At 41.1% G+C, this 18,596-nt stretch overlaps 1 protein-coding gene across 2 annotated transcripts in view; it reads right to left on the bottom strand.

Annotated features, from left to right (window-relative positions):
• Window positions 1-3,997: 3,997 nt before the first annotated feature.
• Window positions 3,998-18,596, bottom strand: part of BRF1 (BRF1 RNA polymerase III transcription initiation factor subunit) — a 175,041-nt gene continuing 160,442 nt past the window's right edge. For both annotated transcript variants that reach the window (XM_061376200.1, XM_061376201.1), the window contains 3 exons: window positions 13,670-13,721; window positions 10,000-10,168; window positions 3,998-7,785 (listed from right to left, as the gene is read on the bottom strand). In XM_061376200.1, the coding sequence (XP_061232184.1) occupies window positions 7,748-7,785; window positions 10,000-10,168; window positions 13,670-13,721 (259 nt within the window). In that variant the 3' untranslated portion in view covers window positions 3,998-7,747. The remainder of the gene's footprint in view (window positions 7,786-9,999; window positions 10,169-13,669; window positions 13,722-18,596) is intronic.

Genomic DNA, 18,596 nt, shown 5'->3' with positions numbered 1-18,596 from the left:
ATGAATCACCACACACTCCCCAGTCCCTGTTCCCACGAGGCCAAGACCCTGCACAGCCAAAACAAACCCTCAGAGGAAGCAGGTCTGAAAGTCAGCAACCACTCACATAAAAAACCCACAAACAAAAGCTCACATATTTAAAGGGCTAGAACCCCCCCTCCCATCATGGATTGGGTGTTCCAGATGAGTATACTCGTTATGAGACAGCTCACACCTCCAAAGAACGTGGCATTGGTTGCTCAAGAGAGAAATAAAGGCATGGAAGAACAATTGGGACCTGAAAAGGTTTCTTTGACAACCATGTTCGTACCTGCTTTCAACACAAGCATTTTGTATCTCAGGAGATTTATCAAAGGTGGAAGAAGGAAGCCAAGATTCACAAGGCTGTCCCCCACTAACAGGGTCTCTCCCATCTCCTTTTTCTTATCCTCACATGCTGCTGATGCCGATGTCCATAAAGGATGTCCACAAGGAGTTGGCACACTGCTGTCCTGCCTGCAAGGGGCTGCCTATAAGCTTCCCAAAAAATTTCACTGCAGCAATGGAATGAGGCAAGTACACGACAAATGCAATATTTCTCCTGAACTGCAGCAAGTTAATGACATTTCCCTCTCCCTTTGCACCTCTGTAAATCACGGTGTGACTGTGGAACTCAACAATGTTACACTGATGTAAAACCATCCTCGAGAGGAACCAGTCAGCATAAATCATCCCTTTCTATTTCCTAGTACATAATCTGGTGCCAAGCTCCACCAAAAACAAGGAAAAAACATTCCCAAGATTTTTTCAAAGGCAATAGTCTGTCTAAGCACAAGCTTAAATGTCTGCCATTAAAGTTTTATCTCATTAAAATGACTTGCAAAACCATCTGCTAGCTAATAAAGACTTTTTAAAGCTTTAATATTGTATTTTATTATGAAATACACTAAGGGAAAAACAGGACATGTATTTAAAAAGACAGAACAGCAACAATCTGCTGTTCTTTCACAGAAATCCAATAATGTTCACTTCCCTGACTAATTAAAGAGACTGAAGACCTCAGCCCTTTGAATGTTTCTTGTACAAATACTGTAATTCCTAAATGCCTCTACATTCTTCTTCACTGCGTCCTTGCTGATATCACTGTCAGGTTTAAAAAGGAAGATTTCACTTTCATGTCTGACTCCATTTCATTTTGTTAGCTTTTCACACCTTAAATATTCATTACAAACTGCAGAGATTCCAGCAGGTAACTTTGCTTCCTCTAGAGACTTTCTGGTTTTGCTGGCAGATGGGGTGATCACGAGTTTGAGTTCCACCTACCCATAAGGGTGACTCTGGCACAGGACTGAGTCTCACAAAGCACTGACGGCTGCACCATCCAAGGATGCAACCCAAGGTTTTGATGAGTTACCATCCAGAAGCAAAACCCACTCCTGTCCCTACAGCTCTCCTCCAGTGTAGGCTGGGCAGTAGTCACTCCTACTTTCCAATTAGACTAGACAGTGCCATGCTCCCAGCTCAGTCCTTTCTCACATGTTGCAGCCTCAGACAAAAGGACTCTCTTCATTACATCCTTCTTGCTGTTCCTGGATGCTGCTGTGGCTGCGACATTGGTGCTTTCTGCACTGATCTCACAGTATCTGCAACAGTGCCTGACACAAGTGAGAGCAGCACTCCCAGAAAGCGTTTCACAACATCCATCTCTTCCAAAAACACCAATGACTGCATGTTACAGAGAAGGGCAGACAACACAGGCTGTAAGGGTCTACATGTAAGGGGGACTTAGCAGCCCCATGCCAGCTTGCCAGAAGTCCTCGGTGGTTCTAGATTCCCTCAGCTTCCACATTTATTTCCTTCAGCTACCCATAAGAAATTGTACAAGACATGAGATCATCAGAGACAGCAAAGCAGACTCAGAGCAAAGGCATGGCTGAAACCTCCAAGTACCAGAACTGCTTGCTCTTTCCAGGAACAGGAGCTACTGTGTCCCAGTCCTTTTGCCTGCTGAGTCATTGCTGGGGAGGATCTGGCAGCAAGTGAGCTATAGTCACTAGCTGGAGAGCAAGTCAGGCACCATGCCCATGTGAGCAGTTAAGAGTGAAGAGTAAGGGATATCATGGGGAGCTATCTGATACAGTTTCACACACACACGAACACACTCCTTCCTTTGCAGTATTAGGAAACACAGAGACTTGTCTCACAGTGAAATGAGGAGGAATTTCAGACCACAGCTTACCAGCCTGGGTCTCCTCCACTGTGTTTGCTACTTGGTTCTCCACCTCTGCTGAGGGACATCCCTGTCTCTGACATCTGGAGCAACTGATGCTTGCATGCTCCAAGTTTCACCACAAAGCAGCCTGTGCTGCTTTCCTTCTCTTTTTGTCTCACTTAACATCTCTGCTCTTCAGTAGTGATTGCTTACTCCTGCTGAGCACTGAGCACTCTTCACTCTGAGCTCACTTTCTTGCAGAAGGAAAGCTGCAATCCCCAGCAAGGTTCTTGCAATTTATCATAGTAGAGGGAGTAACTTAAAAGTAGACACACACATCCCAAGCCTCTCAAAAGCATTTTCTAGGATGGCAAGGTAGCCTATGCCCCAATCAATCTAAGATCTACCCAAGAATTTAATGATAGCTAAGCCTGGCTGGGAAAGTAGGCTTGAAATGACACTGGAAGAGCCACACCCTTCCTTCCAAACCTCATCTAAGTCCTGTAATAGCTGTGTCTTCATCCTGCCTACTTCTGACCTTGACTTGAGGTGTCACAGATGGCCTCAATTGCTTATCTCCTTCCAAGCATCATACATGCTGTAGTAGTCAAGGTGGATTAATGGATGGGACTGATCCATGGGCTGAACACAGCCCTTGGGACCCCCAAACTACCTCTCTGCACAGTGGTATTAATACAGCTGCTTGTCCCCACTGATGTGTGCAGCAGACTGGGACAGTTGTAATCTCCTAATTGATGGACTATCACCTGTCATCTGAGATGTAGTCCCTTTCACACTGGTATTATATCCACAAGCAGTGACAACACTTAGGGTCTAAGCTGGGCAGCTCTACAAGGGTTGATAGAGACCTTTTGCTTGCCAAGTGGCTAGGGGAGTCTACACTTGCACGAGTGCCAAGAACGTTGGCCAAAAGTGTTTTAGATGGCATTTTATTAATGTAGTGCAGCCAGCTCCTCTGAAAAAGGATAAAATGTACAGGGAAGATGAACAAGTGGAAAGATCCTTCATCTGACTGCAGGCAGCAAAATCCTCTCAGTCTCTTCCTTGTAGTGCCTGGTGGTCCAAAAAGAGAACACAATGATTCACATCGCACTGATTTGCTGTTGGAAACCTCAGAGCTTACGGTAGACCCTACTGATTTAATGCAGCAAGCAGCAGTATCAAGCAGTATTTCCCAGTGGCCTGGTGTTAGTTTGCTTGAAAATCGTGGCTAAAGTTCTGAAGCCATCTGCTTTAGCTATATTCTACCCTGTGTCAACCCATGAATCTTACTTGGATTGTACTGGTATGTGTGCAGACTTTCCCCTGGTGAGCTCTCAGTGCATGTGTGCAGGAATCAAAGCAGGTACAAAGAGCAAAGACCCACGTGCACAAATGGTAGATGCGGATTTTGGCCTTCAAACTGTGTTGACCAGATGCTGATAAAATAACATGATTTTTAACTTGCACACACCTTATTTATCAAGATATCACAACTTCCAGAAACAAGCACTGGAAGAGTTCCACTAAACACACACACTACACATTGTTCCTACAGTTAGTTAATTATATAGCTCAGTGGAAAAGACTTGTTAATGTTATGCAGTTTACAGAAAATATCTACATTTATCAGTGGAACAACATTTGTAAAAAACACTTGCCTGATTAGACATGTCTTCCCTTTTACAGACGAAAGAAACCTCCAAATTATAAATTTTGGCCACTATAAACCAACCATGCAGCAATCAAAAACAAATGTTCATAAGAATGAAGATAGAAAAATCAGAAATTAGAAGGAGAGCATCATAAAAGATGGATTCTGCAAGGGTTTATTTTTTTACTTACAGCAAATATATTAGTGTAAAAAAGCTTAACATGGCTCATATTGTGGTTGTGTAAGGACTATACATATGCTTACATCAAACGGGTTTAACTTCCTTGGCACTACTCAAACCAAATGCAAGAATGCAACATAAAATTAAGAAACAGAACATTTATTAGGCAAATTCTACACATCTGTGGCTGGAGTTTCAATGCAATCCGAAGAATACGAACAAGCCATCAGGATGGCAAGAACTTTTTCAACAAACATGTTTAATCCTCAAGACAAGGCTGTCTGGCAACATTTAAAAGTTGCTGTACCGAACACAGTGATTTTAAGGAAATGTCATAGATGATTAAGACACTGAAAATGCACTCGCCACACTGAAGAATCCCATTATTTTTCTTATTTTTGTCATTTTTTTTGACTCCCACCATGCAAAAATGTGAAAAGGCTGCATGGCAGACAAGCTGAATGCACCTGCTGGAGGGCTTTGCCTGTCAAAAACAAAGTGGCTTGCAGCAACGGACATGCTTTATGCAACAAACCCAATGATATATAGCTTGTGTGAGTTCAAATACAAAGATCTAGGAACAACAGATGTTGAAGCCTTATAAGCTCTCTTCATTATAATCAGAATCCTGAGAAAAGCAGGGTCCAAATTACTCCAAGTGAATTTAGGCTTACTTACATGCAACAAAATTGTCCAGATACCTCAACAGTAGTAAACAGAGTTAATGCAGTGTTAATCTTTCTACATTTTAATGACTAGCTATAAAAACAGAAACTAGCGTGTCCTAATCTGTTTACATTTCCTGAGCTTAGTTAAATCAAGAAGGAATGAACATTATAAAAATCCTGGTAAGTCACCAATAAATTAAAAATGTACATAACCACTATCACTTAAGAAGCTTTACAACACTCGGAGTGAAGTCTGCCTGTCTGATTACCATGGCTTTTCCTTTAGAACTCCTGTACAGAAACCATGCCAGCAATAATGAGATGCTATGGAATTGTAGGTCTTTTTTTTTCTGCTCTTCAAGTGGCTTCTAGCAGACCATATGATAGCTGCTCCTAATCAAATCAGATGAGACCATTCAAAACCTGCAATCCTCTACTTCCAGTGCAAGAAACAATGTTCTCAGAAACACAGCGTGCTACTGCAATTATAATCTTCTAGCAGTAGCTATTTGGGTGGACTCTGGGCTCCCAAACATAACATCACCACACCGGCAGCAGGGTTAGTATCCTTTAGGGGGAACAAACCAACGAAACTCTACATGGAAGACTGGAAGAAAGACCCTCAGCAATAAAGAATTTATCTTGGTGGTTTCTTTAAGAGCCAACATCTTGCATTTGAGAAAAGCACTTGACCTCCATGAGTCATACACATGTTTATTTATGCATGTTTATTTCCTGCATAGAGAATAATGTGTACCTTGGAATAAAACCCAGCTTTGAGAATATACTGAGACTATGGGTATTTGTCGTAATGCTATTGGCAGAATAATCCAAACCCAAATGCTCAAACTCAACCCTTCCAAAGACTTGCAGAGCACGAACTTTGATAAAACAAACTACTTTTAAAAATCTGCTTATAGCATGATTTTTAATTTGTGGTGTAGATAAAAGAGAGGTAGAAAGGCTTATCCCCTCAATATTATTTTTTTGTGCAGTATTTATAAAGTATCAGAAAAAAATCTATAGGCTTTTGGTGAAAATACCAGCTTTTCCTCCAAGAGTTATATGGAATATCTTCTTTCCACTGAAGTGCCACAAGCTAAACAACTGGAATCTGGTTCAGAAAAGCTCTTCTTCCCATTAGCTTCATGACATCTTTTGTGTTACTGAATTCTGCTTTTAAGAAGTTATTCTGGAAATACTCCTATACAGGGCTCAAAAATATCTAGCAGATACAACCTATCCAAAAAACTACATTTACCAGCCAAATAATATCAAGCCCACTCCTAAAAAGAGCACTCACTCTTGCTTTACTTACATGATTCCTCTTATTCATGCTATTGAGATGGAGAAGTATGGAAGGCCTTTTGGCTCTTCCCCCCTCTTTGTGATGACCACAGGTATGAGCAGCATCATCACTCTGGCTGATAATAGCTACAGAGCTTCCTAAGGCAGCTTCTCTTCCTCCCATGATTCACCCTCTGCAGCATGAGGATGGATGGTGCTTTAGGGACGAACACTCCTCAAAAGGGTAGGAAAGACGACTTGACCAGGAGAGACAGCTTAAGAGAAACCACATTGGTAAGACAAATACCCATCTTTTCCTGGTGTAAGACCAGCCTGCAGTGCTAAAGTTTTTATGACTGTCACTAGACAAAGGAAAGAGATGGAAACATTTTGGGTACCACAGCTGCAGTCATCAAGAGTGTGATCCAGACTGCAGTGCATCCCCCACTGAGCCAAGAGCCTTGAACTGAGCAGTGCCAGGAAAAGGCAAGTCAGAGACAAAAGGGTGGAATCTGGCAATAGGGGCTCCGTCCCTGATCCCCAGTCTAACTGCACTGGGAGACCTGATGGATCTGAAAGAGAAAGACCTGCATGTTGCCATTTTGGGGAGCACAGGGCTGGAGCATTACTGCTCCATTACTGCATTACTAAGGGAGCAGCAACTGTTAAAGGGTGGGACTTGAGCCATGAAAGTCAGATTGCTGCATGGCAACCTTTAATTTACTCAGAGAAAGTTAAATACATTAAATTAAATTTGGCCAAAGCAGATGCTAGCTTATTCATTAAAAAGATCAGCTTTCTCTTTCCTTCAGCCAGCTTTAGAGACAGGCAGCTCCAGGAGCAGACCACCATTCCAACTCAGCTGGACAAGAATAGCTACATAGAGACGGTTAGGGTGACTCTCCTGCAGCAATACCAGCCACAAGAAGACCTGGCTGGTCCTAGGAATGCCCAGCAAAGGCATGTGAGCATAGCATTGTTGCCTGCTTGCTCTCTACACTTCTTGCCTCACACAGGTCTTCTCCCTCCAAATAAACCACATGGGACAGTGGAAAATGATTCTTCGCTGCCAACATTGTCTCCTATTGTTGTCCTTTTAAGAAATCTATTAATTGATTAGTACAAAGAAGTATTTACTTAATTTCAAAGAAACCAATACTGCATTGCAAACATATAACTTGTCATTTTCTGATAGACTTGGGTAAGGAAGCTTGTATACAGTAACAGGGTCATGTTCACAATACACGCTGGAAATGTTTTCCTTCTTTCGGTTGCAGCATTATGAAACAACTAATGCTACGGTACTGAAATAATCAACAGGCACACTTTTCCATTTTGCCTGTCCTATCTGTCTTCAATCCACTTCCCTTCAACAGCATGCCTAAAAGCACAGTCACATAAATAAGAGATGTGTTGCTTTCAGCCACACATGCTTTATACACAGTCTATTTTGTCTCTTTTCTTTTGTTCTCTGGAAACATTATTCCCATTAACTTCATTCTCAAAATATGATCCACCAACGTCAAGAAAAATTCAAGTACAAACCCAACAAGTACAACACTGTTGCTGGGTTATGGGTCAATGTAAACTGACCAGAGTCAATGGCAACCTAAAATTCACTTACAAAAGTAAGGATTGTTCGATTAGATTTGCTGACCATAGAAAGCTTCTTTCATATAAAGAAACCTAATTAAACTCATACAGTTTGGAGACTGAAGATTTGCTGGGCACAAGACATAGTCCATGTCCTTTGGAAGTAAATGGAACTAATAGCCATCATCATCATCCACATCACAGCCATAATCTGAAATACACAAAGACAAAGGGATATAAAAAATACAATATGCCAGCTAGATACAACAGAAGTATTGCTACTTTCAGGTTGTTTTTCCACTTTGTAACTAGATGGTAAGTTTTGTCTTAATCAAACATTTAAAAAAAAATCATGTATTTTCTTACGGCTAAATAAAAAGTTCGTGCATGTACTTCCCTCAATGAAATAAAGTTATTTGTAGGCATGTATGTGCAAATATCTCTTCTGACTTGTCACTGGGGCCTCATTTAGGAATACTTGACACATGGATAAATGAAATATTTGGTTTAATTTGGAGGTTAAGCTGATCAAGCCTGATTGTCACAAGTAATTTGGAACATGGTGGCTGATAAGCAGCAGCATACAAGTAGGCACGGTCCTCACTAGACACAGCCACCAAGAAAAAAGCTGATTTGTTTACATTATTCATGAATTCATAAGCTGAAACTACAAGGGTTCAGAGACAGCTCAGAGTTCCCATCAACATCAAAGGAGCCGTGCCACAAATCCTGACCAACACATCTGACTCAGATCTCCAGTATCTACTTCTAGAGGAGCAGCTTAAAATTTTGCCTAGATTTTTTTTATCCAGTTTTGTTTTCTTCAACAATGCTGAGTGCGGAGACTGTGTGATGTGTGTATCAGAAGGTAAGACTGCGTGTTTCTAACACACCAATTTCCCTTCTGTGCGCTATGATTCTGAAGGCAGTGAATCAGGTATTTTCTGTTGTGCAGTCTAACCTGTGGATAGCCATTACATACGAGTATTCATTAAAGTTAACCTTTATATTCCAAACTCAATACGGTGCAACCAACATTTCATCCAAAGAGGGAAGCAAATGCTCGGAAGCAGAATTAAATGTAGTTTGTAATAATTTGGGTAGAATGGGTAAAGTTCACCGTCTGTAAATCCTGCAGTTATTCCAGGCAGATGGGTCTAAAATCTATGATGAAAGCAGTTAGAAAGGAGTTATTTGTTTTCCCGATAGCTCTGCACATGTGTGTCTCAATGCTGGGAATACTCCTTTCCTTTTCATTTTTATTGGTTTTTAACTCTTGACTTTTCAGCTGTTGTCCAGACCAGACAGGGAGCAGTGGAATGTTCTCAGAATGGTTTAAAGATAGTAACATTTACAAAGAAAAAAAAGCTCAGTGACCTTTATTCTATTTTTGTGGGGGGGTTATTAATAAACATGGACCCACCCTCCCCCACACGGGTGCCTTTTCTTGGGAACATTATTCTAATAATAAATGGAGGCAACAAACTGTTTTTCCTACAGTTCAGCAATTATTTTCCAGTGGAGAAATCAATTTAAAAGCAACAGACACTTTTGTGAAATGTATACATATTGTCCATGAACACTGAACTGATAGCACTGGAAAGATTTTTGCAATAAATAACATTTCAGTAGGAAACTTACTCTCATCTTGTTTTTCACAACCCGTAATTGGCAGCTCTCACTTAAAAAAATATTTTTGTGTATTTTCAAAGCTTAAGCTCCTATAGGGAAGTTTTTAATAAAGTATAAATGTGGATGTGTCCGGTTAGGAAAAAACCCTGCCTTTTCCTGACACCAAAGAAACCTAAATTAAATGAGTGGCTTTTTTGGGTAACTCAAAGAAATTAGCACACATCTGTGTACCATACAGCATGTCGTATGCTGTCAATGTGACTTCTGTACTTGGTGAAGAACTACTTCCTCCTAACACTTTCCCCAGAAGTGGACTGGACCCATTCATTCTGTTTTGAGCTGGACAGCCATGTACCCAGGGCTCAGGGACTATTGGATGTTGCTGCAGCCCTAGCTGAGGAAGGAGGCAGGAGCATGACAGCTTGGCCTGGGAGGCAATGAGCCACAAGCACTGCTAACGGAAGGGTCACTGATTCTGTAATTCCTCAGATCCATGCTAATAAACCTACTTCAGAAAAATGTGTATAACATCAGTTTGCTTCTAAGAAATCCTCTTAGCCTAAAGGTCAAGAAGCAAAGTTTTCTCAGGAACAGTCTCTAAGAAGGTCAGGTTTTGGACAAAGGTGACTCCAGGCTTTCCCACAGGAATGGGCAATGCTGGAAATGTGGCCATAGCTCTGCACAGGATGAGATGCCACAGAACAGGGACATGCAGGGAAAAACCTGTCTGTCCTCAGCCCTGAAACAACAAACCCCACAGCATCAGTAGATAATAATTTAGGCAGCAGTTTACCGTTTCCTCCCATTAACTGCAAGGCGCTCATGCAGTGATCATCATCATCTTCTACTTCTTCCTCTTCCACCTCTTCATCAGGGTTGTAAGCTACTGGGCCACTCTCCACTAGCACAGCTGCTGCTTTTCCTAAGCCAGGGGCTTCTGCTTGTGCACTTGGAAAAGTCACCTGCAAAAAAGGGAAAGGGACAGTAGAGCAGCCTTTCCTTTTGTTCAGTATTTGTATAAAACTTCAGCAGCTTCCAAATGATAGGACAGGAGAACTGGAAGACCATGTACAGTGCTAGAGGCTTAGCTGTTCTAGGAGACATGCAACTTGCTCAAAGAAATGTTGCCTGAATGAAAGTCAGGCACAAAAATCCAGTTTTCACATAATTTATAGCCAGGTAACTGAAATATTCAGAGATGGTGACAGGAGAAGTAGGATCCTCTTGCAAGCACAAGGTAAGGAGAAATCTGGGAATGAAGACTCCTCAGTAGAGCTCTGGGTAAAAACCTACAACCTTTTCCTCATTGTGCTTGACTCACATCAGGCCTATTACATAATAATAATACTATTGACACTTTAATGACAGCAAAAATGTACCCTTCAAATCAGAAAAAAAACCAGTATGTATTGGTTTTGACAGCTCTTGGGTTGGTTTTATTTCAAGTCACAATGAGATATGGAGCAAACAGCACTTAACATCATGGCAGAGCACTAGGTTGATAATACACACCAGCACCAGTAACATTACCTATGAAATTCATCAGAATAATGATCTCCAAAGACTAACTTGGGAACTGATCATTAACGGAACCCATTCAGTATGTGTACCTCCCCAGTTAGCTGTTCCAAGGTTAGGCAGGACACAGCAGGGAGGGTGAAAAGAGGCAAGACTGCAAGAAATCAGAGGTGAATTAGGAGAAAGTAGTATTCGCTCTGGTTCAATAATGACAGATCTGGGAATGGGGCATGAAGCAGCAACACAGTCTGCCCCAGTACAGCACAGGCTCTGGTCTCTCTGAAGTTCTCACTTCCACAGTGTGCTCACTCTTGGGCTGTATCTCCCTCTCTCATCCAGGGAAGAATTACCACAGGAGCTTTGGTCCCTGCTTTACAAAAGAAATTGTAGACAGAGAAGGACCACAAAGATGATCAAAGGACTGGGAAGCCGTGTCAGGAAAGGATGAAGGAGCTAAGCTTGTTCAGCCTTGAGAAAAAAAGGCTCAAGGGAGACCTTATCACCAAGTTCCAGTATTTAAAGGGTGGCTACAAATAAGATGGAGATTCCCTTTTTAGAAGGAGTCATATAGAAAAGATGAGGCGTAATGGGCACAAGACTCCCAGGAAGATTCCCGCTGAACACAAGAGGAAAAATTTTCACAATGAGAACAATCAGCCATTGCAATGATCTCCCCAGGGAAGGGGTGGATTCCCCAGTGTTGGACACTTTCAAGACTCAGCTGGACAGAGTGCTGGGACATTTAGCCTAGGGCATGCTTTTTCAAGAAAAGCTGGACCAGATCATCCTTGAGGTCCCTTCCTACCTGATAGTCTATGATTCTGTGATTCTTCATCTCCATCAGCTTTGTAACAGTGTACTTTTCACATCTGTTCTGTACTTGGACTATTTGGGGTTTCTACACTACAGCCTGTGGCCCAAAAGGACACCCCATTAATGGCAACTTGAAGAACACTGAAGATTAACCATTAACACTGTTACGTCATGCACGTAATTTTGAGAAGAGAATACTTAACAGTACTGTCACTACTCAGCAGTTACCAGCACTGAGAGTCATCTCCTCTACTAGGAAAGAAGGAAATGATCAGGACTGCTTTCTTGGGAAGAACAGTGGTGAGGTGCTCCTCAGAATCAGTGGTCTGAAGGAGACCAGGAAACCCCAGCTTGTCTGGTCCCCACAGTACTTTAGGCTTTAAATTACAGTATGGAACTGTGTACTGCTGCATCTTCTGCAGTTCTATTAGCAGTAAGTTCTGATTTGGTGTCGTTAATGTATTTTTATTTATTTATTTATAAATGTATTTACATCGGATGCAGTAACTCCCAGAATCCCTGTAACTCCAGGCACTTCAGAGGTACACCACAAGAGAAAATCCCTGTACCAGAAAGTTGATAGTCTAATTATTCAAACATCAAAGCAGTACCTGAATGTGTCATATACCATGACAGTCAACCTAAAGAATCTGCCTGAGTTTTTCAAAGTCACCTAAGGGTTTGCTCCAATAGCTCATTAATAGGGCAAAAGACACCCATTAATTTCAATAGAAAATCAAGTATTTAGATATTCAGACCACTCAAAGACAGGTTTTCATGATTTTTAATGCTCAAATTAATCATATTATTTAGAGGCACTTCCCTCCAGTTTATATTTCCTACCACTGCTTTTTCCTCTAGAGTGATCAAATTGAATCTATCTAGGTTTTCAGTATAAACAAAAATAGATGCAACAGTTTGAGAGGAATCAGCATCATAATATATATCAATTTATATGCTTAAAAGTATCCATCTGCTCTGAAAAAGTGGGTGAATATAAAGGAGCTACAATTGAGTCATTATTTTTTAAAATCGCACCATGCTAATTAAAATGTGACCTTCTTCTAATTATCCTGTCCACTTCCAGACAGCTATACTTCTGAAAATGTGTAGAGTTTTCTAATGAGCACAGCGTAAGAAGTGAAAATGTATTTCCCCAGGCAGGATATCAGGCTGCTTCGGAAAATCAATGGGTTTTAGTAATTTTAAAAATAAGGTAGTCAAATAATGCCTTTAAATAGAACTTCCTGAATTCACTTCCAGACATCCTGGACTTGAGTTTTGCACATATATTTATGAGTGGATGGACCACTGGCAAAGCACATTAAACTCCCCAAGGTAACTGGTTCACTTTCAAAAGGGTGTCAGTGTCACATGTTCATGGGGAAAAAGTAGGACAAATATCTTTGTTTATTAGGAGCAGAATTTTAGATACAGAGTAGACAGTTATTCTATCATACACAAAATGCTTATGTCTACTCTGTACAGTGTGAAAATAATAGTGAAAGAAAGCAGTTATCACAGTGACTGATAACAATCAAGATCTCTTCAGGAGAAAATGCAAGTGCACAAAGCCACCCATAGAGGGTTTCTGGTGGTGGCCAGTTACTAGCTCTAACTTTTCTATGGCACTATTATATTTTCAAACTAAACAAACAAACCAGCCAAGGAGTAAGCCATGCTATAACTATAAGCTGTCACTTTGTGTTTCCTCCCTGGCCTCCTACAGAAGCCCAGCCCTTCCTTGGGTCCGTCGCTGGCTGAACAGAAGCGATGTTTTGCATCACCCCCCTTCTCTGCGGGGACCATCTAAGTGCTGAGAAACAGGCACAAGCTCTGCCCTTTCCTACTCACCAGTTCGATATATGCCTTTTTAGATGCTTGCAGGGAGGTTTTTGCGCTGTCTAACCAGGTATTATGAGGCTGTGCTAATATTACTGATGGGTAAGAAAGGGCATATCTTGGTTAGAAAACAGGCAACCTTAGCTTGCAGTGTTTGCAGTGACTAGCTCCCAGTCTGATCAGAGAAGCAAGACTCACTTCTTTAGCCCTTATGTAGCACATAACCAGAGCCAGGTTGTGGGAATTTCCAGACTCAAACTGCTATATTAGAAGTGCTGGACTCTACTTACCTCTTCAGTGGCAGCCTTTTTAGCAAGCTGTGTTGAAATCAAGGGTCTTAATCTGCAAACAAGGGAATATAAAATGGTGAATATCAGAAAAGTTATACCATGCACAAGAGTTTGAGAGAGTATTTATCCTCCAGACAGTGAAAGCACTTTGCCAGTTTTATGTTGTGCAATTACTTTTTTAAAGATATAAGTGTGGGCAGCCACAGATTCCACAATAATTAATACACACATTCCCTTGTAAGCATCTGCCCCAGTTCCAGATAATAAGAAAAGATGCTAGTCAACAAGCACAGTAGCAAGATCTCATCTCAAACCGCAGCCTGAGCCCATCCTGAAGGTCTCTGAAATAGATGTAACGTTACAAAAGTCAAAAGACAACTGATTTTTTTGGAAGAACACAGCCCTGGTAAAACCAAGCTACATTCTGAAATGCCTGGCACCACTCTGCAACTGCTTCCCTGTGATTGATGATATAGACAGGATACCCAATAAGATTATACATGCTGGGTATCAAAATAATCACAGGCAAAATTATACTTCCAGCTACAGAAATCACCATCAAAACCAAGGGCACCCTGCATCCTTTGAATGAGAAATGATAAAACCTCAACATAAACACTTTGAAAAATGTTGCATATGAAAAAGACCTGCATATACAGGGAGGAAAGACAGATCAGTATTACTTTACAGCTAAGTGTTAAATATCATTCTTTCTGAAAAACATTTCATAACCTGTTGTCTCCTTACTGTCATGAAGGCTGCTCTCAATCCATCATTTAGTGCTGCTTTCTGGTCTTTTCATCTAGATGTATCTAGTCATGAAGAGAATGACTTGCTTTCTACTGAAACACAGCTCAGACAGCTTTTCAAGTATGCCTTTTAACTAAGTCTAGGCAAACAACTTAATGAATACCAATTTATGTCTCCAGAGGTAGAGTCTTTTATGATAAACAGTATCTTTCCTCTCATTTTTCTATTAGTCATTCCTCCCTGTTCACACAGTTACTGGTTGTCTTCCTTCCTATCTACTTTAAATAATCAGCAGGAGGAAACAAAACCCCAAAGAATAAGCAGGGGAGACTCACATCATTATCTCTGATGGAGAAGACAGTATTAAAACACAGGATATTGTCTAAGCTCCAAAAAACTTAAAAAAACTGGTCATCTCTGAAATGCTTTGCAAGACCCAAAAGGCATTTCAGCAAACAAAGTAGTCCAAGATGCCTCCTTACAGTAGATCTAAACAAAAAGAATCCACAGGAAGGCTTCACGAGCTGTACCACTGAATGATACAGACCACATTATTCCACTACAGATACTTCTTGTCATATTTCATAATTATAAAAAATTTAAAGAAAGAAATACTCTTGACCCACATAAACTATCTCTTACTTACAAATCCTGGTGGAATTCTGAGCTTAGACAGAATGCATCTGAGGGCATGGACACGGTGCTCCCTATGTGCCTGGCCTCTTTGTTTAACCCGAATTGTAGAGTTTTCACAGAATCACAAAACGGTTTGGGTGGAAGGAACCTTTAAAGGTCATCTAATTCCAACCCTGCTGCAATAAGCAGGGACATATTCAACTCGATCAGGTTGCTCACAGCCCTGTCCAACCTGATCTTGAATGTTTCCAGGAAAAGGACATCTGCCACCTCTCTGGGCAACCTGTTCCAGTGTTTCACCACCCTCATAATGCAAAATACTTCCTTATAAAAATTTCCTAAAATTTGAGCCATCCTATCTATAGTCAATCACTGTTTTCCAAAAGTCACCCTGTTCGGATGCTTACAAGCATTCAGATGTAGCAATGTCAAAAGGTTATGTAGCTGAGGGATGCTAATTACCAAACAGGTTGTATTTCATTGACATGACTGAAAAAAAAACCACCCTACCAGGGGTAAGTAATGAAGGACTTTTATTTTAAACCAGTAGTAGTGATTATTGCAATTAACACTGTACCAAAGATAGCACCTATTTCCTCCTACTACCAAAGACATCAGACCTCCCTGGAGCACCCTGAAATCCTTCCTCCCCCCAATTAAAATCAAGCTGTTGAGTAAGACTCACAAGGTAATCAGAAACTGCTGACATTTCTTTTAGAGCAAATTATACATGTGCTCACAGAGTGAAGAAAACAATCACAGCTATAGGAAGCAAAGAGTAAACATTCCAGTTTTGTTTTAATTAAAATGGTCCCCTATTGAAAATAAAAAGATTCATGCTTATGAAAAGCCTATTTGCACACTTTAGTGTTAAATCCAAGAGCTTTTTTATACAATTTTTCAGCAGCAACTGACTCTCACAGCCAAACTGAAACTAAAGCTGTATTTCTGTTCCATGATAATTACTCACAAAACACACAACTTCACCACTAGAAATACAGTGCTGCCATTTGATTTGGGCAATACAATTTCTCTCTCAGCATAGTATCAAATGCATCCTGAAGCAGCGAGTTGGATTCTCCTCCTTCTCTGGCTGTTCAGCATCTGCTGCATGGTAGATCCAAAGGGGTCACCTGCAACGTCTCAGCTCGCTGTGCCTCGGTACTATGTCCTACCTACAAAAGGTAGCAATGAAAACTGGAATAAAAGGTAAAACCATCTTAAGGATACACAAAAACTTACCTCCCTCTGAAATAATGTCTTTGATTAAAATATCCGAAAAGTTATAAATGTATAAAAAGACAAGTTAAATTCTCATCCTTAGCTCTCCTTACACCTATGGAGAATCCCATTATTATGTACAAAACAGTGGGGTTTTGTTTTGCTTCTTAAATGCCCTGATGCCCTGACCCTTAAACCAAAGCAGCTGCTACCACACCAGCCATATGGAGCAATAAATTACTGGCTGCCATGGTTACAGATATGGGCTCCTTCTGCTGTCTGGCTGCACCACAGAGGGTAGAAATAAGTGTCCTCACGGAAGAACATGACTGCTTTTGAGGCTGGGATAGGCCTGAGTATTAATGATCAAGAAAGCACCTTGAAAAAAACAAGTAACTGAAGTATCTTGTCCAACTTTCAATGTGCATGAAAACCTCATCTGTAAAAGGCTACGAAGGTACCAATGAGCACGCGCACACCGTAAGTGAAAAATCCTGTCCATCACAGTCCAGTTTTAACTCAGGGTTGCCAAGTTCCATAAATAACAATAACATCCTGCATTAAAATATGATCCCATATATGCTAAAGTACCAACAGTCTCTATTGAAAATGCAATGTTGCAACTGGTCTTCCCAAGTGTTTCAGCAGTTGTTCACTATGATGATTTCTAGTTTGGGGCACTTTCATTTGCACATTAACTTTGCAAATTAATACAATACCTCACACGAGGCAGTAACAGAACAAGCAACATTCTGAACAGCAATATGATCCGTAAAAGCAGAAAGAAAAGATTTCACACAGCCCCAAGTGTTATATCCACATTTCAAACTACTTCAAAAATTATGCAGCTCTACAAATGCTCATGTCAGCCAACACACGTAACAGATAATCTTGACATGTTCATGACAAAAACTAATGGCATTGTACATGGCATCGGAGGCTGCTCCCTGCTGAATTCGCTCCGCTCTCAGCTGAGATGTGCATGGTAACGTCTAGGTTTGTCTTCCGGCTTAACAATTTAAAAGAAGATGTAATATAATAGCACCTGACAGGGCAGGAGATCACACAGACTAAACTTTCAAAGCCAGCAAATTCTCTGAAAAACATGCTTGCTGTGACAAACAACTGTTTTTATTTTGCTTATTATTTAATAACAGAAGATTACATAGCATAGTACATAAAATAGAAAGAGCACTGTGAGGTAACAAAACCATCTCACTTGCATCAGGCTGTTCACCCACCAAAAAGGTTTACAATACCATAACAATCTCTTCAGTGCAATCCTGCAAGTAGTTTTGAAACTCACTCAAAGCTCTGTTTCTTACTGAATTTTAATTTAATCCATCCAAGTAGGGAACATCTTACTGCTGCTTACTGCCCATACTAATTTTATACATGGATGATCCCAGAATACGTGATGCAAAGCAGAGATACAACGGAGCCTACAGCCACAAGCCAGCAGTGTAATTATGCAGGTCATCTAGACAACTGCCCATAAAACCTGAACATTCATACCACAGGCCTTTCATATGTATGTCACTTCTGTGACAGAAAAAGCTATTGAGAAATGAGTGAGCAGAGCCCAGTCAGGTTCTCCAGGCTGGCTGAGATCCTCCTCCCACCTGAGGCCAGATGGTTTTGCCTCAGGAGGTCAGTTTACCAGACATCTGCGTAAGAAGGAAATAAATATAAATGTTTATCCAGGCTAAAAGTACCCTTTAATTAGGTACTGTCAATGTTATCCTTACCGGAAAGCTGGGAATTACCTCCCTGCAAGGATTTAATGCTCTTGTTAGAAACACAACAACATCAGGAGATACCGACCCACATTTCTGCCACAAAGTCAGGACAAAGGGGTGACCCTCCTGGAGTCAGACCACTGATCTCTTTTCCACAGAGCAAAACAGAGATTGCAGTCATGACTGTGACCCCAGAGCTCTTTGGGGATCCCACTGCCCTCTACACCTGCTTCTGGCTGAGAGCTGGGTGCTCACAAGAGCCATTCCCTCCCCAGGAAACTGAGGCTCATGGCCAAGACCATGGCTGGTTGTGACACCAATGAATGGCTGCATGATGTCTTGAAGACAGGGGCTAGGGTGTAAGAGTACACTGTAGCACACCAGAAGAAGTCCAGGTACAACCACAGACAACTTCAAGCTGCAAAGCAAAACAACACATCTTTGATGCTCACATCTTGAAACCCCAAATCACACCTTTTTTCCCTGAATCACATTCCTCAGTGACAAGGCCACAGAGACCCCAACCAATGGCAAAAGAGACCAGATGAAGGGCCTGTCCACATTGCAATGGGCTCAGCTCG

Source organism: Neopsephotus bourkii, unplaced genomic scaffold (assembly GCF_033783945.1).
Source record: "Neopsephotus bourkii isolate Nb327-2 ecotype Australia unplaced genomic scaffold, CSIRO-AGI_Nbou_v1 NB_1707, whole genome shotgun sequence".
Lineage (NCBI taxonomy): Eukaryota > Metazoa > Chordata > Aves > Psittaciformes > Psittacidae > Neopsephotus > Neopsephotus bourkii.
The sequence above is the reverse complement of the archived record's forward strand: the minus strand, read 5'-3'. Positions and strand labels throughout refer to the sequence as shown.